General features: G+C 43.9%; 1 protein-coding gene across 4 annotated transcripts in view; it reads left to right on the top strand.

The window, feature by feature from the left end:
* SF1 (splicing factor 1) overlaps positions 1–22,479 on the top strand; it is a 31,868-nt gene extending 9,389 nt beyond the window's left edge. The window contains exons 2-12 of one of the 4 annotated variants that reach the window (XM_069738870.1): positions 54–179; positions 4,586–4,661; positions 13,143–13,295; positions 15,376–15,465; positions 15,555–15,738; positions 17,967–18,082; positions 18,166–18,273; positions 18,367–18,559; positions 20,166–20,349; positions 20,427–20,594; positions 21,335–22,479. In XM_069738870.1, the coding sequence (XP_069594971.1) occupies positions 54–179; positions 4,586–4,661; positions 13,143–13,295; positions 15,376–15,465; positions 15,555–15,738; positions 17,967–18,082; positions 18,166–18,273; positions 18,367–18,559; positions 20,166–20,349; positions 20,427–20,594; positions 21,335–21,660 (1,724 nt within the window). In that variant the 3' untranslated portion in view covers positions 21,661–22,479. Of the gene's footprint in view, positions 1–53; positions 180–4,585; positions 4,662–13,142; positions 13,296–15,375; positions 15,466–15,554; positions 15,739–17,966; positions 18,083–18,165; positions 18,274–18,366; positions 18,560–20,162; positions 20,350–20,426; positions 20,595–21,334 lie in introns of all 4 variants that reach the window. The other 3 variants (XM_069738869.1, XM_069738872.1, XM_069738871.1) reach the window with 3 other exon arrangements.
* The last annotated feature ends 1,822 nt before the right edge of the window (positions 22,480–24,301 follow it).

Below are 24,301 nucleotides of genomic sequence, written 5' to 3'. Positions count from 1 at the left end.
TTTGGGGGGTTACAATCTGAATAAAAATAGTAAAACCGGTTTTGTTTTTCCAGACTTTTGTCGGAAGCGAAAACGCAGTCGCTGGAACGATGAAACTCCAGACCAAAAGACGATCATCCCCGGGATGCCAACAGTAATCCCGCCGGGGCTCAGCCGTGAGCAGGAGAGAGCATATATAGGTAATGTCAGGTTTCCTCTTTCACCTTGATCGGTTTTCAAAGTGTTAATCTTTCTATTACAACAACTATTCTAGTGTTTAGTTTTCAGATATTCTCATAAACATAATCCTATTCACTGAACAGGTTTTGTTTTAGTAACCAAATGTTGTTGTGTGTTTTGTTTTTTTTGTTTTTTTTTTTATAAAGTGATACCTTGTAATTTCTTGATCGTTTGACAGCACACAAGTTTAATTTACTATTATTGAAGTTGGTCAATGAGAATATGAAGGCAAATGTCATTTTAAAGTAGAATCCAACACCAGAACGGTTATCATATATTGCTATAATTTGCTAATTAACAAAACCTCTGGATACATTAAACAGGCCGTTCTGTGTCGTAAAGGTATCATGAAAGTAGCCATCGAGTGAATTGCCAGCCATGTACTAACTAATGTTATGGATCCAGAGCAAGACCTTCTCTTAGCTGCTGCTCTTCCCTTTCGACTTTATAGGGGTTGTCTTCTCTTTTTAATTGAGTAAGTTTGTTAAAACAAGCAACTTTATAATTTACTGTTTATTAAAATTCCTCTCCATTCTCAACAATTCCGCAGTCTGAGATTGCAAGAGTTGTCTGCCTTATTCCACACCGCCTTAGAGGTTGTCATCTGAAAACAAATCTTTTTAGAAATGAAGTTGGCACAGTGATCTGCTCACTTCGGGTTCAGCTTTTCCTTCTCGAGTTTTAAAGTCAGTAGATTTTAAATGTTTTTTGTTTTTCTTTGACCCTCCTAAACTTCTGCAAGTGGTTATGTGAGAAGCCACAATCGCACTCTTTGAAATACCATGCTCTTCGTTGTTTAGGTTGGATTTACAGCTTTGCCAATCTTTGCCTAGAGAAGTCGTGTGCCCTTTATTGCTCTTAAGATTGTTTTAATTTTACTTTCTGTTGGATTACGGCTTTTAAGCTAGTCACCCCAGGAACACCCCTGTCCTTATTCCGTATTGGAGCATTGGATGCCTCTGAGTAGGGTTGAGCGACCTTGACTTTTTTAGGGTCGAGCCGGGTTTCGCGAAACCCGACTATCTCAAAAGTCGAGTCGAGTGAAATCGTCCGATTATGGCGAAAAGTCGAGGATCGACCGAAACACGAAACCCAATGCAAAGGCAATGGGATTTTTTTTTTTTTTTTTCTCTCTCTCTCTCTCTCACTCACTCACTCACTCTCACTTTCTCTCTCTCACACTCTCTCTCTCTCTCTCTCTCTCTCTCTCTCTCTCTCCCCGTCCGTCCCTGAACTGAAAAGCTGGCTACAGCGCACAAGCGACAACATGGCGATAGGCGTCCACGCCCCTAAGACCCATGTCATCACTCTGCCCACGCCCCTTCATTGGCTGAAAAAAATGGCGCCAAGCGCGTCATACGAAACGCGACTTTGGCGCGAAAGTCGCGTACCGCATGGCCGACCCCACACAGGGATCGGGTCGGGTTTCATGAAACCCGACTTTGCCAAAAGTCGGCGACTTTTGAAAATGAACGATCCGTTTCGCTCAACCCTACCTCTGAGGTTTAGGCTCGAAGTGCTTTGTTCTGTTGTGCCAGACCAAACAAATTATAACTGCTAATCAGAATAACTGCTAATCAGAAAAGCCGCTCTATCACCAGGTTTTTGCTATTTCACCTGAGAGCAGCATAATGTAGGTATAGAGACCCTGATGCCAGTGATGTCACTGGGTTTCTTGCTGTAGTTCTTTTAAGTGTTTTTATCAATCGAAAATTCAGAGATAACCAACTTGCTGCTATGTAGTCCTCCATGTTCATGATCTCTGTATAACCCCGCCCACACCACTGATTGGCAGCTTTCTGCCTATGCACAGTGTACACAAAGCTGCCAATCAGCTGTGTGGGCGGGGTTATACCGGGCTCATGATTCAGAGAACTGGTAGATCTGCAGCACAGAAAACAGGGATTTTCTCAAAACCACAGCAAATCGTCCACTAAGTGACGCATCACCGGAAATTATATTTCTGCCCCCCTACTTCATGCTGCTCAGTACAAGTATGTATTGAATGTGTGTAGGTAAAAAAGCAACATCATCTTGAAGTTTTTCAGTTTTCGCTCTGGCATTTGAGGCTGACACTTTGTTCTGTAGCCATCATTTTATTTTTCTTATTTTTTTCACATTTTAGTCTGTAGCACTGCAGCTGTTAGAGAGAACTGTGCTTGAATCATCATTGAACCACTTCAGGATAATACCCCAAAACAACCTTTCATTGGATTTTTTTTTTTTTTTTAATTCAAACCGAGAACCCCTCCAATTGGCGATGCTCTGCCAGTTCTGGATCCGTTTTTTTTCTTTTTCTGTGCTCCTCCATTCCAAAAATATGTATGTAACCCAGATATAAAGATGCAAATGTTCCCTTTAACCACCAGGGTGTATACCGCAAAACTACTGTGGATGTGGTTTTGATTGGTCAGAGTAGGAAAATGCAGTCGCCCACAGAAGTTCGGCGATTATACGGCCATGTTAATGGAAAATGTGCATCTTAATTACCAGGGGGGAAAGCATAACATTAAAGCACGAAGACACAGAATAAAAAAAAAAACGTTCCCGAATCACTGGAGCAGCCGCTATTGTAGGAGGTCGTCTTATTCAGATGCAGCTGAATTTAGACTTACAGTAATCCGGTTGCTAGAAGTTCTACCCATTCACAGGAGACTTGTGAAGTTCTAACCGATCAGAACTTCACCGCGCAGTATGCCCACCGAAAAAAAGCATACTTGACCGCCATCACTCATTCACTATGGGACGGAGTGAGAACAATTTTACTTCCTTTTGCAGTCTCCTAATTTAATGAGTATTTCCATGTCAAAGATCCTATCCCCATATGTGGTAGGTGTTCTAATATTGGTAAATACCTCCAGTTAGAAATGTAGTATCGTTCTTCTGATTAGCCATGCCGCTTAACCCATGTGCAGGACATTGCAGTAACTTGGATATCCGTTCTAATGACCACTCGCACAGTGACCGTTGTGAATGGTCATAACCATGGTTGCCTAAAGCTACTGTAATGCCCTAGATATGGGGTACGTGACATAACTAAACGACATTTCTAATTGGAGGCATTTGCTAATATTACATCGACTATATATTGATCGGATCTTGGAGATGGACATTAGCCGCAGTTGAGCATGAGCACTGCTGCTCAATTCTGGTGGGGACAAAGCGACCGGTAATGGACTAGAGTTGAGCAAATATGTTCGGAATAGGTCGCCGAACTGAATCAGCCATATTCGTGCCGTATTGGTACCCTACTCGTCCCGAATTTGTCTGACGATCGATCGCGAACATGTTCGGTCATTTCTACTCGCATTGACTCCAGTGATGTTTGTCTGTGATTGGCCAATATTGCAAATACGATATTTGCCGCAGATCGTAATCGGAACCAAATTTAGAAAAATTTGCTCAACTCTAGTAAATTGTAGAGCGCTAAGCAGTCAGACCCCCACCAAACTGGTGAGATCATCTATCCTAACATCCTGTACACACTAGAATAACAATGGATGTTGCTAGCTGAGCATAGCGGTCTCCAAACTCCTCACCCGATAGAGAACGTCGGAATTTAACGTTTCACATCACACGTTTTGTCGTTCTCCCAGAAGATGAACGACTGATGAAGAGCCAAGTATGGAGCAAATGCTTGACCGAGCCTAATGTTTGAGAGAGAACTTGCTCAGCCAATATCTCCTGTATGGGCACGTTATGCCGGATTTACAAGGCCTTACCCAAACTTGGATCGGTCGCTCCAGTATAGCGGACCAGTGCAAGATCAATCTAGCTCTTCTCGCCTACCATCTGTCCAGATGGTGTGCGGGCCACTAGGTTATTGGTGCCGTCTGTTGAGCGCACAGGCAGCGCATCGACCACGTATCCGCTGGTGTGAAGGACGGGCCCTTACTCTGCTACCGGCTGATACATGATTACATTTTCTGGTGTTGGTATTCTTACAATTTGCTTATTAATAACGTTAGTAATATCTATTGTTTTAATTAAATTGTGGCTATGTTTGGGATTGCTCTTACACTAGATGTTATATTGCATAGTCTTTCGTTACGGATCTTATTTGACGGCCCCTTTATTTCCTGGGGCGTAACTAACCAAATTTTAGTTCTATTGGGGTAAAAATAAATAAAAAAAAAAAAAAAAACAATCCTGTTGAGAATTTCCTGTTTATGGTTAACTGTGTGAAACAGGTAAAAATAACCCTAACCAATTGACAGCCATGTATGAGATTTGTCAACTTTTAACACATTCTTTTCCGGTCATAACTTGTATTGAATCGAAATGTTATGGGTTTGATTTTTCTCCTTTTTGGGTTTTGTAACCATTTTCTCCCGTTCCTTTTGTTTTCTAACCTGCTTTCTTCCAGTTCAACTACAAATTGAGGATCTGACTCGCAAGCTTCGCACGGGAGACCTGGGAATACCCCCTAACCCAGAAGACAGGTTGGGATACCCCCTCCGCTCGCTTGTCACCTGACAGTAACCGTTTCTTCTTCTCTTGGGCTTGTTAATATAGTAATCTGTATAGTTTGTGATCTATGGCATGTGAGCAGGGTTTCCATTTTTTTTTTTTTCACTTAGTGGAATTATCTCGTGCTCTCCAGACATGTTACATTTCTGTTGAATAGTCATAGTAAAAAATAAAAACGAAGTGTGCACAGAGCCTGATAACGTTGAGGTCAATTCCTCCATCGGTAGTCTATGGTATTTTAGCTTTGGGGTTGGAAATGTGGTAATTGTCTTGTCTGCCGTCTCCCAGTACCAGGATAGCAGATAAGATGTTACACAAGCTCATTCACACGGTGCGTAGAAAATGTGCAGTGTAAATGGATCAGCGCTGCAGAATGGACATATAGATCTGTCGATTTATGCTGCAGATTTTTCCCAGATTTCGCTTTGTAGTCCAGAGGATAAAACGTGGTAAGTCTGCCCAACCATAGAGGAGTGTTGTCTCGCTGTCCTTGCAAACTTACCATCCCAATGTGTTCTCTGCCAAAACACTGAGCAAAACTCCTGTTTTATGACCAAAGGGCTCGCTGTAAAAAAAAGTCCCTATTAAAGTGAACCTGACAATCGATTCATGCTGCCCAAATATCCAGGGCTGTGGAGTCGGCAAGGCTAGTTTCACATTGCGTTAGTGCAGTCCGTTTAGCGCATACGCTAGCAGAATGCGTTAACGCAATGTCCAAAAAGGATCGCGCTAGCGTAGATGCCCGATCTGCTCTAGCGAGAACGGACCCAAAAACGCTGCAGACAGCATTCGAGGTCCGTCAGAAAATAACGGAACATCGCTAACGCATGCCAAAAATGGCATGCGTTAGGGATGCGTTACATACATTGCGGTCAATGGGTGCGCTAACGGGATCCGTTACATTGCGTTAGTGGCGCTATGTAACGGATTCAGTTAGCGGATACCCATCAACGCAAAGTGAACCCAGCCTATGCCAAACCTCCGACTCCTCAATTTTCATTACTCCGACTCCACCAAAATGGACTCCACAGCCCTGCCAGGGCGGTGGAGTCTTTAAGCCAAACCTCTGACTCTTACTCCTCAATTTCCACGACTCCGACTCCACCAAAATGGGCTACGACTCCACAGTCCTGCAAACGGCGGGCATCATGAATCCGCCTGAGTGCATGATTACAGCCAGGTATTCTCTGATACACCCTGGCAATTCATAAGCCTTCTGGGGACTTTAGAGAGATGTGACTAGTCCAGCGCTGCTCCTTGCTTCCTTCCATGTGATTGACACTTCCCTTTGTGTAGGGAGAGACTTGTGAATCACCTGGCGCAAAGCAAGGAAAAGCCAAGCTAGTCACATCGCTACCTATAGTCCCCGGCTTTCTTTTCAAACTCTTTTCTGGAACACCGGAGAAAAGCAGACCTGTCTGCAATCGAATAGGCAGGCTCTGATTTTTTTTTTTTTTTCTGCCCATGGTTTGGGCGGTATGAATCAATTTGACAGATTCTGTTTTACACAGGGCTGTGGAGTCGGTAAGCCAAACCTCTGACGACTCAATTTCCAGGACTCCGACTACACCAAAAGGGGCTCCGACTCCACAGCCCTGGTTTGAAATGGAACTGGTCATCCTAAAAATGCAGTCCAGTCTGCAGGCACATTGTTTATAGAGTAGTGTGAGCTTAATAAATGTATAGTTTTCAGAAACCTCCATTTTTTTATTTTTTTCATTTAAACCTGTTTTGTGGGATGTTTGGTCCTGTTGGCGATCCGATCATTGACTCACAGTTGTTTCTATGTACATAGCGGTCAGTCACTGTTAGGATCACCCACTGGACTGAAAACCCCAGAAAGAGGTCTATAACATTGTGCCTGCAGAATGGACTGCATTTTCATGGTGACCAATTCACTTTAAGGCTGCCGTCACACTATCAGTATTTGGTCAGTATTTTACATCAGTGTTTGGAAGCCAAAATCAGGAGTGGAACAAATAGAGGAAAAGTATAATAGAAACATATGCACCACTTCTGTATTTATCACCCACTCCTGGTTTTGGCTACAAATACTGATGTAAAATACTGACCAAATACTGCAAGTGTGACGGCAGCCTCAGCTGTGTACCCAGGATAGCAAGACACAATTATTATTTTTTTTTTTTTTGCTGATTGTCTTCAAAATGCCTCATGGAAATGGTTACTTATTGGAAGCAAAGTACATGTAAGTACATGGATTCCTATTAATGAGGAATTCTGATGATACAGTACACGATCCCAGCTCTGTAACCTGCCAAGATAGTTTTATACCTTTCTATGGTTGTCCCAAATGTTTCATGAGAATCCAGCACCCATCAGGTCCAACTAAGTGCAGAATAAAGGAAATTTTAATAAATTGTGGGAAAATGGCATGTCTTCGTAAAAAAAAAAAAAAGTAACTTGCATAAAACAAGAATTGTTCGTTTAGTTTTTTTTTTATAAATATCTGCAATTTAGATTAAATCTGACATTTAGAAGTTTGGATTCACTATTGTCAGCAATCAGCAGCTCAGTAGTATTTTAATAGTCTATAAACCGCTGATGAACCCACGTAGCAGAATTCATGCAGAAATGAGCAGTGCTATGAGTTAGTCTTATCGGCACAGAATGACTGTACAAACCAAGCTCAGGCACGCGGGCTGAGCCATCCGGGGCATCTCCCCACGTACTTGTTTTGCATCTATCTCTTCCTCGACTTCCTGACTGTCGGCTCTTCAGGGGGCAGGGATGGATGGTGAAATAGTAGTTGGGAAAGTACCCTGGACTACTTGTCAGTGCCAAGTGTCTGTTCTTGGTTTGGACAGTCATTTTGTGCTGACAGATTACTTTCAAGACATCAATGGGTCCCATAACCTATGCACAACATTGTGCGTGCCCAATGATATAATCGGTAACATTCTTCATCAGCTACTTGTTCAGGTTCTGCACAAATATTGGGCATCATGGGCTTTGCGTAGTCAAATTTATTAAAGTATCATGTGATACGGTTGATTGGGCAGACCACGATAAACGTTTGCCATCTTCAGTACCCTACCACAGAATGCAAGACTCTTCCTTGCGTTTTGTTGTCCATTATTGGAACATTCCCTCTTCACTCAGTACGTTTGCCTTTGTAAAATAATAAAAATAACCCCTCCTCCGGGGCTGTCACCGTTCCAGCGGTGTCAGCACTCGTTCTCTCAGGGCTCACATAGCATTGTCACGTAATCCCTGCTCCCACTCAGTACTGGCTTCACTCTCCCAGTCTTCGGACATATCTGGCATCGAAAGGGAGTGAGAGCAGCGGACTTCCTCTTGATGTCTGATCCGTCTGAAGGCACCAGAGGCGAGTATACGTTATATTTTACAGGAGCGAACATGCTGTTTTGGAAGAGTTGTCAGAGTAGTGGACAGCCGCTTTTTGACCACTTTTGCTCCAATAACTCATCTTTTAAAGGGAACCTGTCACACATGATCTGTAGACCTCCATGGTATAAAGAAGCTGAGCAGAAGGATTATAGGTTTGCTGGAACAGATTCAGTGTAACTTGTTTTATTCATTGAAATCCCTGGCTTCTCTCTATGCATAAGAGTCCAGTGGGTGGTCCTACTGAGTGATTTACAGCGGTCTGCGTGCAGTCATAGGGCTGACTGTCAATCACTGAATAGGACCGCCCACTGGACTCCTACATGCAAACACCAGGGATTTCAATCAGTATGATCAGCTCCTTCTCTGCCTTCCTGCAGGTCAGATACCAATTTTAACGTGACCGGTTCCCTTTCAGAACCATCTAGCCAACCGCTGTTTCCAATCGGACATTTGTATAGACAAGTTTTCTGGTTTTTTTCACGTGCAACATGGTCAAAGTGGACTGGTCTTCTACAGATTCATACTTGGGTCCAAGTGGTAAGCTTTCTCCTTAGGGGAGCCCAAACTGGAATAAGGCCGTGCAATGTCCCTGCGAAACAATGTGTAAGTAACCTCCTCAGAGAGGGCGAGGTCGGCGTCACTAGTTCCTCTGTCCTATTCATATGGCAAGGCTTTTATAGGGGCACTGCAGACCCCAGGCTCTTCCTCTGTGGCAAGGAGATTTGGGGTCTGTAACAAGCAATCCGATATCAGCATATAGGTGTAGGCATCTTCTCTCCCCTGACAAGAGGACCAGGTGTGTAGATCCATACTGCCTAACCCTTCTCTTCATTGACATCCTCTTGGGAAAGAGTCGAGAGGAGCCTATAAGGTAGAAAAACTGGAATAACCATAAACGCCATGGGGATTTATCCGCACGACAATCGGGAATCAAAGGCAACGGTACTCGCCTGGTATGGTGGTGTGACCTCAACCACTAAAAGGCTGCAGACGCACAGCTAGGCTAGAAACTGAAATGGAATGATGGGGTTAAAGGGAATCTGTCACCTCATTTTTCGCCTATAAGCTGCGGCCACCGCCATTAGGGTCTTATCTACAGCATTCTGTAATGCTGTAGATAAACCCCCGCTGTGAAACAGGTTATATTATACTCACCCAATGGCTGTTCGGGTCTGATGGGTGTCTGGGTCCGGCGCTTCCCATCTTCATGCGATGACGTTCTCTTCCTTCTGTTGTGGCTCCTGCGCAGGTGTAATTTTTTTTTCCCTATTGAGGGCAGAGCAAAGTACTGCTGTGCGCAGACACTGGACCTCTCTGACCTTTCCCGATGCCTGCGCACTGCAGTACTTTGCTCTGCTCTCAACAGGGCAGCAAAGTATGCCGGAGCCGCAGCGTGAAGACAAGAAGAGAACGTCATCGTAAGAAGATGGGAGGCCCAGGACCGCGATGCCCATCGGATTGGACGCAGCGGGACCGCCCCTGGGCGAGTATAATATAACCTCTTTTTCTCATCTTTCAGGATACATCGGAGGCTTATCTACAGCATTACAGAATGCTGTAGATAAGCTCCTGATGCCGGTGGGCTTAGCTCATCTTCGATTTTGGGGGTGACAGGTTCCCTTTAATAGCAGTCTTTTGCAATTGGGTTTGAATAGTCAGTTTGGTACTTGCAGGCTTTGTTACCTGCACGTTTTCTGACTGTGTGTGTACATATATGTATATAGGTGTATGTATATGTATACATACATACACTGTCTGCTGATTTATGACCAGTTACTTGAAAGTGGGAAGTTGCGCTTAATTTTTTACTGTGGTCCCAAACCAACTAAGGGGCTCAGAAAGATGAGTTACAGACTGTCCAAACTAGCTCACTCACAAACTCATTCTGCAGCCAGCAATGCTAAAGGCCAGATTAGGCAGCATTTTTAATGAAACCCAATTGCAAAATGTATTTTTATCCCTAAGATACGAGCACTTGGGTAAAGAAAAAAAACTTCCAAAAGGGCAATAAACTCTCTCTTTAACTACAAATGCTATGATTATAAGTGTGCACAAGGGCCTATTAATCTAAATTGTTCTGGAGAGCAAGCAGATTTCCACTAACTGAGTTATTTATGTCCTGAAGTTTGAGTTTTTTTTTGTTTTCACCGATCGTTGCCTGGTCTGTTTTTTTGACCCTCGGCACATTTTCTATCTTGTCACACTTAAGCAGCTTTGATTAAACTGTTCGATACTGTTAAAAGGCAGAAAAATCTATGGACGAGTACAGAATAAAAGCACTACAGGCCAAACTTGTACATGGTTATGCGGCGTACATGGCCCGAGGGGGCGGTGGATTCTCGGCAGCGCTCTTTGGATGCCTGTCATGCTCTCCTCGTTCGGCTCGTACTCTAGACTTAACATCATCAGTTTTGCCCGTAGCGTTCCTTTTATGCTGGCTGACTAGTAATCCGACTTCTTACAACTTTAGTTTCTGATGGTTTAATCCTCATGTTAAGATTTTCATGTAGGCTAGCGTATGAACATTCATCTTTTACATTCACACAATGTCTAGGTGTCTTCTAAGCCTTGCTAGATTCCTTCACCGTAATGGAAAGGTCTTCACAAACTGCTCATCGTTGGGTTCACACCTTAGTATAAATAATAGAAAACATTGGCTAATTTAGGGTCTTGTATGTTAGCCCCATGACTCGAGGATTTATTGAAGCTCATTACTGCCATTACCCAATATCTCGGCATCAGTTGTCCTGTCCAGATGTTGCGGTAGATCGCTGCCAGTCATTTATGCATTCAATACCTTAACCAGTAACCATTTTCTTTATTTTTTCTCCCCCTAGCCCAATATCTTGTGTTCGGTAGCCTTTTCTTTTCACGGTCTCTTATATCATTAGTTGGAAAGTTTTATAGAGAAAATAATCCATATACAGCTGGTTTGTTTATACCACTTTAAATGGAAATCTGTCACGAAGGTTTTTGCCACCTAATCTGAGAAGAGCATAATGTAAGATGGTACTAGTAATGTAACTAAATGTACCTTCACACTGAACGATATCGCTAGCGATCCGTGACGTTGCAGCGTCCTGGATAGCGATATCGTTCAGTTTGACAGGCAGCAGCGATCAGGATCCTACTGTGCCATCGTTGGTCGGCGCAGAAAGTCCAGAACTTTATTTCGTCGCTGGACTCCCGCAGACGTCGCTGAATCGGCGTGTGTGACGCCGATTCAGCGATGTCTTCACTGGTAACCAGGGTAAACATCGGGTTACTAAGCGCAGGGCTGCGCTTAGTAACCCGATGTTTACCCTGGTTACCAGTGTAAATGTAAAGAAAACCAAACACTACGTACTTACATTCTGGTGTCTGTCCCCCGGCGCTCTGCTTCTCTGCACTGTGTAAGCGCAGCGGCCGGAAAGCACAGCGGTGACGTCACCGCTCGGCTTTCCGGCCGGCGCTTAGTGCAGAGAAGCAGAGCACCGGAGAGGACAGACGCCGGAATGTAGGTATGTAGTGTTTGTTTTTTTTACGTTTACGCTGGTAACCAGGGTAAACATCGGGTTACTAAGTGCGGCCCTGCGCTTAGTAACCCGATGTTTACCCTGGTTACCCGGGGACTTCGGCATCGTTGGTCACTGGAGAGCTGTCTGTGTGACGGCTCTACAGCGACCACACAGCGACTCTGCAGAGATCGGGATCGTTGTCTAGATCGCTGCAGCGTCGCCTAATGTGACGGTACCTTAAGCTGCTTACTACAGTATTGATAACATTTAGTGTTTTATCAGCTGGAGATTATCACAAGACTAGTAAACTTGCTGCCAGGTAGTCCAGCCACACCCCCACCACTGATTGGCACAGTGCACACAGGAAGCTGCCAATCAGCTGTGTGGGCGGGGCTATACTGAGCTCAGCATTCCGAGAACTTGTAGATCTGCAACAGAGAAAACAAAAAATGTATCAAAACGGCAGCAAGCAGCTAAGTAAGTGATCTATCCCCGGAATCGTGGTCTCTGCCCCTACGTCATGCTGCTTTCAGATGGGGTAGCAATAACTAGGTGACTCCTTTCCTTTAAGCTACCCTGTTCTTCTCGGCTCCTACTTCACTCACCATTGGTTTTGTTTAATTAAAAAAAAAAAAAAAAGCAGGTATTAGAGAGGTCAACTCTTGTTTTAATGGTTAACAGCCTTTGCACTTTTTAAACAGGTTCTAAAACATTGGGCCCAACATAAAAAGGTTTGTGAGCAGATATGAATTAATGACTCTAATGATTTTTTTTTTTTCTCAAAGCAGCCCTCAAAATAAATTGCATTTTCGGCTGAATATTTAACCATATTTACAGATTTAACCTGCAGACTTTCTCTTTAGTCAATAGTGATTTTTTTTTTCCTTTTTTTTTTCAATTTTATTATTTTTTTTTTTTTTTTGCCCAAGCGCTTTTTTGTATCCCTTTCCTGCTGATCAGTGTCTGATTGTATGAAAACCTAGCAGGTGCCATGGGATCATCTGCCTATAAAATATCACCATTTGTTGATTAATTTTCACAATTTGTAAAACAAATACAATAATTTCTTAAGAGTGATGGAAATGGTAGGACCTTGATGAAGAAGTCTGCCAGTTTCCTTACCCCAAATGCCCCCCAGTTTTGGCCTGGGATGTCTCCAGTGGGCATGTTGGGAAAGCAGCGTGCAGAGACTCCAGTAATAGCGCCAATAACTGACTGTTTTCCCAGGAAATTAGCAATATATTTTGTTGCACAGCAAATGTGGATACAGCAATTGAAGCCTTTTATTTTATTTATTTATTTTTTTTTTAATAGACCCCCATAAACTTAGAATGAAAAAATACACCTAATTGGTTTTAGGTGGTGTTTTAAATCACTACCTTATTTATGGCGTATTCCCAATATATCTGACAATGTAGTGTGCCACGGGGGGATCGTGGCACCTCTGCAATATTGGAAATGTATTTTACCTGTGCAGTGTTGAAGAATCGTTATGCCTTTCTTTGAATATTTTGTGCTTTATGGAATTTTTTATTTTTTTTTATGCTTTGTTTTGATCCCTTGTTTTTTTTTGCTCGCTCCGTGCAGGTCGCCATCTCCTGAACCCATTTATAATAGCGAAGGGAAACGTCTTAACACACGAGAGTTCAGGACACGTAAGAAGCTGGAAGAGGAGCGACACAACCTTATTACCGAGATGGTTGGGTTGAACCCAGACTTCAAACCACCGGCTGATTATAAGTAAGTTCATTAAGATTGGTTAAATTTGCTTTTGGTCAATCTTGAAAATAAAAAAAAAATAAAAAAACCTTAAAACATTTGCTTACCAGATCACCGCCAGTTCTCTAGAATACTGCCTATTTTCCTCACCGATCTTATCGCTTGGTAAGTCAGGTGGCCACTACTGCCAATCGGCAACCACTGATGGCTGCCTTGACTTTGTCCTAGCTGGAAGACCACATCCGAGCTAGAAATCTGTTAGCGCTCCTGGTTTTCATGGCTTTCCACCACCTCCCCCTCATTCTTTCTCTTCTGCCGGTGTCACACTTGCGAGTACAATTCGAGAAACTCGCGTGAGTCTCTTGCATCAATACCCGGGACCGGAGTGTGCGGCTGCATGTATTTCTCACATTGCACTCGCAAGTGTGACACCAGCCTTAAAGTGAGTGAAATGTACAAAAATATAGTGTGCGTAGCGAAGAAAGCATGTAATGTCTCGGGGAGGGCAGAGAAATCGGGCTATAGATAAGGCTGAAAGCACATGAAGAGGTATTTAAGGCAGGGTAGAAGCTGTGCTGATCTGAGTAGATGAAGACCGTAGGAACCCCGGATACACGCACGCCTAACATGGGTCTGGCTTTAAAATTAGGGAGAGGTTAAAAGTGAATTAAGGAATGAAGATTGCAGACTGAAGTTTAAATGCAATTTTATGAAATAAAGTTAATCCAATAATCTGTAAAAACAAAATTCTATGTCAAAGGTGTCTATAGACTTTGAGGACCTGTCACTTGCTAAAAAATTGAGTGAAATACCTTGTAAAAAATAACTGAACTCCATTTATTTTTGCTATTGTTTTCAGTTTTGTGCTGTGTTGCACCATTGTAGAGTTATTCACATTTTGTTCTGGAATTCATTATGTGAAATCTCTGCTTGCAGTCCAACTGGGAGTTTGTCTTCTCAGGGGGCATGTACTTTTACCCCTCCCTCCCAGACGCTGCCAATCAGAGCTCGGCAGCGTCTGCTAGGTCAGCTCCTGTGCTTAGCTGTGATTGGCAGCATCTGGGAGGGAGGTGTGAAAGCACACACCCCCAGAGAAGACACGCCCAGATGGACTGCAAGCAAAGATTTCATATGCTGCGCTCCAGAAAAAAAATGTGATTATCCCTGCAACGGCTCAGAACAGTGCAAAATAAAAAAAAAAGCAGCAGAATCAGGACTGCTTTGGGATCTTTTTTACAAGGTATTTAATTCCACTTTGTTGATCGAGTGACAGGTCCTCTTTAAAGGGAACCTGTCACCCCGAAAATCGCGGGTGAGGTAAGCCCCCGATGTTACCTGAAAAAGGAGAAAAAGACGTTATATTATACTCACCCAGGGGCGGTCCCGCTACTGGTCAGGTCGGATGGGCGTCTCCGGTCCGCTCCGGCGCCTCCCATCTTCATTACAAGACGTCCTCTTCTGATCTTCAGCCACGGCTCCGGCGCAGGCGTACTTTGCTCTGCCCTGTTGAGGGCAGAGGATAGTACTGCAGTGCGCAGGCGCCGGAAAGGTCAGAGGCCCGGCGCCTGCGCACTGCAGTACTATCCTCTGCCCTCAACAGGGCAGAGCAAAGTACGCCTGCACCGGAGCCGTGGCTGAAGATCAGAAGAGGACGTCTTGTAATGAAGATGGGAGGCGCCGGAGCGGACCGGAGACGCCCATCCGACCTGACCAGCAGCGGGACCGCCCCTGGGTGAGTATAATATAACGTCTTTTTCTCCTCTTTCAGGTAACATCGGGGGCTTATCTACAGCATTACAGAATGCTGCAGATAAGCCCCTGATGCCGGTGGGCTTACCTCACCCGCGATTTTCGGGGTGACAGGCCCTCTTTAAGGATTCACTTTTCCCTTTAATTCTCAGGCGTGTTCTAACTGACGGTGGTCACAATACAATGACAGCGGCCTTCAGTTTATATGTTTGCGGCTAGTGTACAGCTTACACAAGTGATATATAACTTCTGAATGAATGAAATTGTGTTAAAGGCATCCTAACATTTAAGGAATAGCCTCATTTGCGTCCCCCGCATCCTAGTTTAATGTTTCATCTGCTTTGTTTTCCAGACCACCCGCTACTCGTGTAAGTGACAAGGTCATGATCCCACAGGATGAATATCCGGAGATTAACTTTGTTGGTTTACTTATCGGCCCCAGGTAATGTATGGATTTCTGTAGATGAATTGCTTTATTTAAATTTTTTGGGCTAAATTACCTTTCTTTTTTTTTCTTTTTTTTCAATGTAGGGGTAACACCCTAAAGAACATAGAGAAGGAGTGTAACGCAAAGATAATGATCCGCGGCAAAGGTTCGGTGAAAGAGGGCAAAGTGGGACGCAAAGATGGACAGATGCTTCCAGGGGAGGATGAGCCGCTACACGCCTTGGTGACTGCGAACACCATGGAGAATGTCAAGAAAGCAGTAGACCAGGTAAGTGTCGTAATCGGGAATGTTGGAAATCCCTGCTACTCCAGTCTGTAGCCTCCTTCACGTAAAGATAATTGGGGTGTTGGAGTCAGCTCAGTTTCTCATTGATTAAGCCTGTGATTAGCTGCAGCGGTCAGGTGACTAGAGGAGTGCATCATCGGAAAAACATCCAATGATGTACTCTAGTCACCTGAGCACTGCAGACAATCACAAGCTTCAGCAGTCCTGAGCAGATGTTTTTACTTGGTCCGGCACGGAATTCCAGAACGATTTGCACGACGTCTATGGGTGACTGCCTAAAATGGCCCATGCCTTAACGAGATTGGAAGACGCTTTTATTTAATTTTTAAGTACTGGGCTACGAGCTGTGTCTTTATCATAATTTTTAAAATATTGATGTTTTTGGCCACTAGATGTCAGTACAACCCGCTGCTTGATTTATGGCTGCTGTGAAAATGAACAGCCTGCTGTTAATAGAGTTGATTACCACTAAACATCTGTCATTTCATCACAATCACAATAGTGATGGCAAAATTAGTTTACTTTCTCATGCGTTTATGGATTATTTTATATTTTAATGTTCATTTGATCAGTTGCAATAGTCCAGATCTTTAAAAAAAAAAAAAAGGTAAAAACAGACATTGAAAGTGTGGGTCGGACACTATTCTAGTTAATGATTTGGCAAGCTTCCTGATGTGCATGTTAGTACCCCTATTAAAGAGTAGCATATTTGGATATTGATTATTCCTTACATAAGTCTAAATTAAATGTTTGCAATTCTATCCATGCAGATGTGAACAGACTAAAACACGTAAAAAAAAAACCTGTTAATTTTCCACAAAAAAAAGAGAAAAATCTGCCATGACTCCGCATACCCTGAAAAGGAGACTTGCAGTTGTATGCCGTAAAGTTTGTAAATGAATCCTTTTACAGTTTTCAAGAGGTGCAGGTTCACACTGCAAAATGTTTTTTTTAAACTTTTCTATGAGTTTCTTCTTTTCCTTGCAAGGAGAGCTGCTGTATTTTTTTTTTTTTTTTTTTCAATTTACTTTTCTTCTCCATTTAACCCATAATTTATTATTTCAGTTTTAGTTAAGTCATTTACAATTTGCTCTAAATATGGTGACCTCATTGTACAGGTTACAAATACAGGGATTCCAAATGTGTATTGCCCTCGTAAAGGGAACCGGTCACCCCCAAAATGGAAGATGAGCTAAGCCCACCGGCATCAGGGGCTTATCTATAGCTTTCTGTAATGCTGTAGATAAGCCCCCGATGTAACCTGAAAGATGAGAAAAAGAGGTTAGATCATACTCACCCAGGGGCGGTCCGATCCGATGGGCGTTGCGGTCCGGGGCAGGCGTACTTGGTCCTGTTGAGGGCAGAGCAAAGTACTGCAGTGCGCAGACGCTGGGCCTCTGACCTTTCCCGGCACCTGCGCACTGCAGTACTTTGCTCTGCCCTCAACAGGACAGACAAAGTACGCCGGAGCCGCAGCCTGAAGAGGACGTGATCGTAAGATGATGAGAGGCCCCGGACTGGACCGCAACACCCATCGGACCGGACCGCGCCTGGGCATTCCAGAATGCTGTAGATAAGCCCCTGATGCCGATGGGCTTAGCTCACCTTAGATTTTGGGAGTGACCGGTTCCCTTTAAAAAAAAAAAAAAAAAGATATTGTAACTGTTTTGTCACCATTGTGTGTACATACCAATTCATTATGCCTGTAAAGAAGAATATTATTGAGCTTTTAAGTCTTGTTCTACCGCTGTGGCTCACTGTTTAAGTTTCTGCCTTCCATACTAAAGGTCATGAGTTTGAGACCCTGAAATGATCAGCTACAGGAAGAGGCTGCTAATTTATTAAATGTATTTTTTTAAAGCCAATCAAGACACAGGTCTTTGCCCCAAAATGTGTTGTCTGACTGGGTCTCCACATCAGGACTGGAGGTCAGCGGTGTCCTTGGGTAGACAAGATAAACGCTAATCATCTTCCCTGCGCCGCGGCTTATTTGACTTTCCTCCACCACAGCGGTCGGCTGCCGCTCTCTCGGGTTCCTTCTTGAGGGTTAAGGAGGATCTCCACTCGCACTTTTGACGTTACTCTGCTCTGTGTAATAGACATCAAAAGTTACCTGAAAGTCTGACCGATACTTAATCGAGCAGAACCTTCACTCTCCGCTTGTGCATTCATAAGGGCTAATTTGCCTTTTGTCCCTTTTTTCCTCCTAGATCAGAAATATTCTCAAGCAAGGGATTGAAACACCAGAAGATCAGAACGATCTCCGAAAAATGCAGCTACGAGAGCTTGCTCGGCTCAATGGTACTTTGCGGGAGGATGATAACAGGTTTGTTTTTTTTTTGTTTTGTGTTTTTTTTTTTTTTTTGTACATTTTTAGTTTTGTTTTCTGTTCATTATTTCTGCTTCTAGGATCCTGCGGCCGTGGCAGAATACAGAAACCAGAAGCATCACCAATACCACCCTATGTACAAAGTGTGGAGGGGCTGGACACATCGCTTCAGACTGCAAATTTACAAGGTGAAACGTTTTAAAATAAAACCGATCCCTTTTATCCATCGCTGATTGCACCACCTTTCTGCATCTCTGTAACATATGTGTATTTCTTTCTAGTGTCCAAATCCGCCCTGGAGAGCCCCAGTCTGCACAAGATAAGGCAAGAATGGATAAAGAATACCTTTCCCTTATGGCAGAGCTCGGGGAAGCACCAATACAGTCTTCTATGGGGGCCACAGCTGGGCCAACACACAGTCCTATTCAAGGGTCACCAAGGCCATCCAGCATGACTTCAAACCAGCCACCCATGGTACGTAGGTCCTACAGAAGTGAAGTCAGACCGCTGTATAAGACTCTAAAACGTCTATGAATTCATGTGGCTCATGCTGAGGCTTGGCGTTGTACGTGGTAATTGATCTTGGGCACATCGGAAACTTGTTAGATGTGTGATGTTATGGGGCCTTTCCTGGTGGCACCTGTTGCAGACCTGTTTTAAGTTGAGGCAAAATTGCTATGCCATAATTGGGTTACATTAGTAGGCAGAATTGCATATGCTAAATAGGATAGTTTCTCTAGTAATATACAGATGTAAAACCTGAACGTTGGAGACAAGACAGAAGAAGAATCAATGTATCTGAAATGTGGTGCTGGAGAAGGACGTTGTCGAAACCATGGATGGCAAGGAGAGCAAACCAATTTCAAAACAAATCAAGCCAGACATGTCACTCGAAGCAAGGATCTCCAAGCTGCGACTTGCCTACTTAAAAAGCATAATACTGAGTGAGGGATCACTGGAGAAGGACATCATGGTCAAATTATAGGAAGATGTGTGATGTACAAAGTCTTGGGGCCTTAGAGATGAACGTACGGGTCAAGAATGACCACCCACTGGGAGACGTACCCCAACCTATAGCATTAAGGAACCGTTCAATTAAAAAACAAAATATTTAAGGGGTAATGATTTTTTCATATACAGGTTCTTCCCAACATAAGCAGATGGGTGGAGGTCTCTGTATCCTGGGACCCCTTCATCCATCACTGAAAGGTCAGGGGGCATTGCAGAGTGCTGCTAATCAGGCGGAACCACTGGGCTTCTGTATGAGTGCCCATAGAGGTGTATGTAATGAAAAGAAAGTGTGAGCTGCAGAATTTATTTTTTACCAATAGGCAGGGATCTAAAAACCTAACTCCATTGATTGGCAGAACATGTTAGGAAGGGATGGCATATTAAACAATAAAATAGCTAATCCTTAAAGGGGCTGTCCATTCTTGGAGTTTTACGTCAGTTACTCTGTGACTTCACACTTATGAATCTTCACAGTGCGCACACTTCACGTTGTCACAATTCTTTGGGAGTGTGTGACCTTAAGTATACCATTCGCATACATGCAGTCATGTGCCGAGCAGTCATGCGTTTCCTTGCTCAATAAGTGTATTAAGCAAGGCCGGGCACGTCTAGTAGGAATGTGACGTATTCCCATATGTAATCTGAGATCCTGACAGCATGCAGTGTGCGCGCTGTGAAGATTCACAAGTCTGCAGTCAGTAAGTGCAGACGAACCCCAAGCCTGGGCACAGCCCCTTTAAAGCAGGGTAGTTTTGGTATTTTTAATAAACTTTTATTAAATATACATTTTTTACCCTGCAAACAATTGAAACACACGAGAAGATCAGAATGACTTTGCCTTTTAAGTTACAATGTTGCTTCGTTGTTCATTTTCTTCAGTTCCTGGTGGAGGCAGTAAGATGTAGTATATGTTAGAATACCTCCTGTAGGAAGTATGAATGATATCTGACATCTACTGAATGAATGGTTTCGGTTTTGGTATTACGGTTGTTAATCTGTGGATCGGAGCGGGGCACAGATTTCTCTTACGGTATATCCTATTTAGGTGCATGTGTTTTTCTGTTAGCAGAACCGACTGCCTTGGATGGCAACTGATCGACCATTCCCATCCCTTCATGGCGCCCCTCATTCCTTCCCTCACCCACTGGGCGGTGCAGGAAATGGTCCTCCTCTACAGCCGAATCCTGCAGGACCGCACCCCCACTGGATGCAGCCTCATCCAGGAGCACATCCACCTGGTCATCATCCAATGGGTAAGTACGCGACTAGGAAAGTAACCGGTCCTAGAATAAATCCCTACTTAATCTAATCTATTTCCGTTCACCCACAGGTCTCATGCACTCTCACCCTATGGGTTTGATGCCGCCTCCACCCCCGCCACCTCCTAGTGGTCCTGCACCGCCACCACCTCCACCATCTGGACCCTCTTTGCCTCCTTGGCAGCAGCAGCAAAATACAGGTGGACCCCAACCTGGAGCTCCTCTACCTTGGCAGCAAAGTAAGTAATGGCTGATTTGGCTTTCACAGAATGTTTCTCCTGAAAAGTTTGTTACTTTTCTTTTAATTATTGTTTTTAAACACTGAAGTTTATGTAGGAAAAGTCAGGTTGTCATGTTATGTCATCCATTAACTCATCCATTTAAGCACTGCACATCTCCAGAACATTCAGAGACACCGCCAGTAGAAACGGATCCATTACAAACAAAGTCTGCATCTGTTAATGCTCCGCTAGTAAGTTTATTTCAGTGCTAAATCCGTTACAATTGGATAGCTAGACATGTGAATGGAGCCGAAGATAATGGTGGTGTAACGGCGGCTGCGGAGGCAAATTCTGCAAACTTTCTGATGTCGAATTGCAAAAATAATCTTTAGTTCAGTATTCATGAATGGGAAGTTTGGGGAAGTTCTGTCTTCTAGGGTGTGCATTGTTACAAAAAATTGCTTTGCAAACTGTCCTAGAGCCAGGCAGCATCTACACCGCTGCTCCCGTCTGACCAGCGCTGCAGCCAATCTGTCAACTCGGCGGCTCATGCCATTTACATTGTCAAGAAAACTGCGGAGCTCAGTGATTTGCTGTTTTGGGCGAGAATCTACGTTGGGCACGGAGTTTTTTTTTTTTTTTTTTTTTTACAGGATTGATCTTTTCTAAATCCAGTGGTAAAAAAAAGCTACCTTTACAATCTCTTATTTTTCTAGTTGTCCACATTTTTATTAAATTTGACTTTTTCTTTTCCTTAGATTCTCAAAACGCCACTGGCTCATCTTCCCTTCCTCCCTGGCAGCAGCAACAAGGCGCAGGCTCTGTTTCATCTAACAACGCTATGCAGTCGAATGCCTCCCTTGTCCCTCCGCCTCCTGGAGTCCAACCACCCCTGCCTCCAAGTGCTCCGCCGCCTCCACCACCGCCACCTCCTGGAACCACCAGCCTTCTCTATGCTCCACCGCCTCCTCCCCCTCCTCCCATAGATCACTCCAACTATGTGACTATGATGGGGATGGGGGTCCCTGGCCTCTCCCCATTTTCTATGCCTCCTGCCCCTCCACCACCACCTCCTCAAAACTAAATCGACGCCCTTGAATCGAGAAGTTGCAGGGCATTTTGCCGCACATATCAGAACTCCGCACAGTGGACAATTGTCTCCGAAAGAAAGCGGCTGAGGGTCGACATACATAACGTTTCGAAGTTACTAACGCGCGCCTGTCAGGTTATTCATACTTTGTAGTAGATTAAAGGAAACGTCAGGTTTTCTACGTCGCTTTAAGATCTTTAATACATAAGTTAAGATAAATGTTACATTCTGATTCCAGCCGCCCGGAACGGTAAATGTGAAAAGTGCGCAGATTTTAACAGCACAAATACTGTAAGCTTAGATAGGAATCATGACTGCTTTTCTAGGTGATCCCACCCTGTGGAAACGTCACTAACCCTCATTTCCCCACTGCCCAAAAGTGCTTTACCGTGGACTCCAGTCTGTTTTCTCTAGACATATGTTGGTTAATACTCTAGGAATGATATAACTTTACTGAAAATCGTTTACTTGTGTCCGTGGTGTCGGAGCACCTAGCGTCCATCTGTCCTTTTTTTCCCTCTGACATGATTTATAAATGGATGCACAGTTCTGTGTGTCTGACAGGCAGAGGATGTAGCATATAGAGAAAGGGTCTGATATTTCGCACCCTCTTGCTTGCCTTTTTTTTTTTTTTCTTGTCTGACTGTATAAAGCTTATCTTGTATTAAAGCACTTTTTTTTTTTTAAGAAAAAAATTCTGAAAGCTAATTACGTTACTGATTTTTCTTTTTGAGATGTTTGGTAAGATCTAAACTTGCAGCTGGTAGCATTAGAGATCGGTCATGTTTTCAATAAAGTTTCATTACAGGCACATTTTTAATTGAATATATGTGTGTGTGTGTATAGCACAACGAGACCAAGGGAAAGGAAATATATATAGATGGTGGCCGGATTCTAACGCATCAGGTATTCTAGAATATGCATGTCCATGTAGTATATTGCCCAGCCACATAGTGTTATATAGTAGAGCCACGTAGTACGGTATATTGCCCAGTCACGTAGTATATAGCAGAGCGACGTAGTATATTGCCCAGTCACGTAGTATATTGCCCAGCCACACAGTATATAGCAGAGCGACGTAGTATATTGCCCAGTCACGTAGTATATTGCCCAGCCACATAGTATATAGCAGAGCGACGTAGTATATTGACCAGTCACGTAGTATATTGCCCAGCACAGAGCCACGTAGTATAGAGACTTTAAAAAAAAAACATATACTCACCTTCTGAAGGCCTGTTGATGTCCTGCTATACTCACCGTCTGCGTCTGCCGCCTTTCCCGCTCCTCGCCACGCTCCCGGGACCGCTCCATTGCAAGCGGCAGCTTCCGGTCCCAGGGCTGGTGTGAGCAGGACCTATGATGACGTCGCGGTCACATGACTGACGTCACGGCAGGTCCTTGTCGCACACCAGCCCTAGGACGGGACCGGAAGCTGCCGTTTGCAATGGAGCGGTCCCGGGAGCGTTGCGAGGAGCGGGAAAGGCGGCGGAAGGTGAGTATAGCAGGTTTTTTTTTTTTTAATTATTTTTAACATGACATATTTTTACTATTGATGCTGCATAGGCAGAATCAATAGTAAATAGTTGGGGACACACAGGGTTAGTAGCGGAGTGCGTTACACCGCGGGCCGTTACCGCTGCCATTAACCCTGTGTGAGCGGAGGGGATTACGGAGCGGGCGCCGGGCAGTGAGTGCAGGGGAGGGACTAATCTAACTGGCCGTCGCTGATTGGTTGTGGCAGCCATGACAGGCAGCTGCCGAGACCAATCAGCGAACGAATGACCGTGACAGACGGAAGTGACCCTTAGACAATTATATAGTGTAGATATATATATATTTACATTAAGGACAATTTATTCTGTATTTATGGCTTACTAGATGGAGACCCGATGCTATCGGGAGGGAGGTAATGTCACGATGGGGGCAGGCATGTGGCGCTGTTGCCTAATGGCATCCTGCGATAATCTAATGACTTTTGCATCAGGGGACTCATGTGCTTGATGCCTACACTTATATGCAGTGTTTGTCCCAGCAATGCTGTTGCTCTTCGAGTCTCATTTTCCCTTGGTCTCGTTGTGCTTTTGCTGCTTTCCTTTCATTGTCATTGGCATACTTTATAGGAAGAGCCATGTTGGTGTTGATATTTGCTTTTTAAAGGGGTTTTCCCACGAATGGAAGTTTATTTTAAAAATTGTCTGTGTCTGTCCGTGTACAGAACATACCACAGCTCCTGGGCAGGGGAGGAAGCAAAAGACAATACTGACATTACAGAAGGAGATCACAGAGGATACATTTTGTGAGGTTAAATATTTTTTTAAAAACAGTGAAATATTTCACCTCACAAAATGAATCCTCTGTGATCCCCTGCTGTAATGTCAGTATTGTATTTTGCTTCCTCCCCTGCCCAGAAGATGTGGTATATTCCGAACACGGTCACAGTCAATTTTTTAAATGCTTTTGTTTGTGGGAAAACCCCTTTAGACACATTGTGGATCAGCCGAATGATTCACTGCACCTGTGCGTAATTCACGCAGCAAGGTAAATCAGACCGCCGCCATCCTTGTGCAGACAGATAGCAACGATCATATTAAAACTGCGCATGTGTTCCTCCTGTACAAAGATGGCGGCAGTCAGT

This window comes from Ranitomeya imitator, chromosome 9, assembly GCF_032444005.1.
Source record: "Ranitomeya imitator isolate aRanImi1 chromosome 9, aRanImi1.pri, whole genome shotgun sequence".
NCBI classification, from domain to species: Eukaryota; Metazoa; Chordata; class Amphibia; order Anura; family Dendrobatidae; genus Ranitomeya; species Ranitomeya imitator.
The sequence above is the reverse complement of the archived record's forward strand: the minus strand, read 5'-3'. Positions and strand labels throughout refer to the sequence as shown.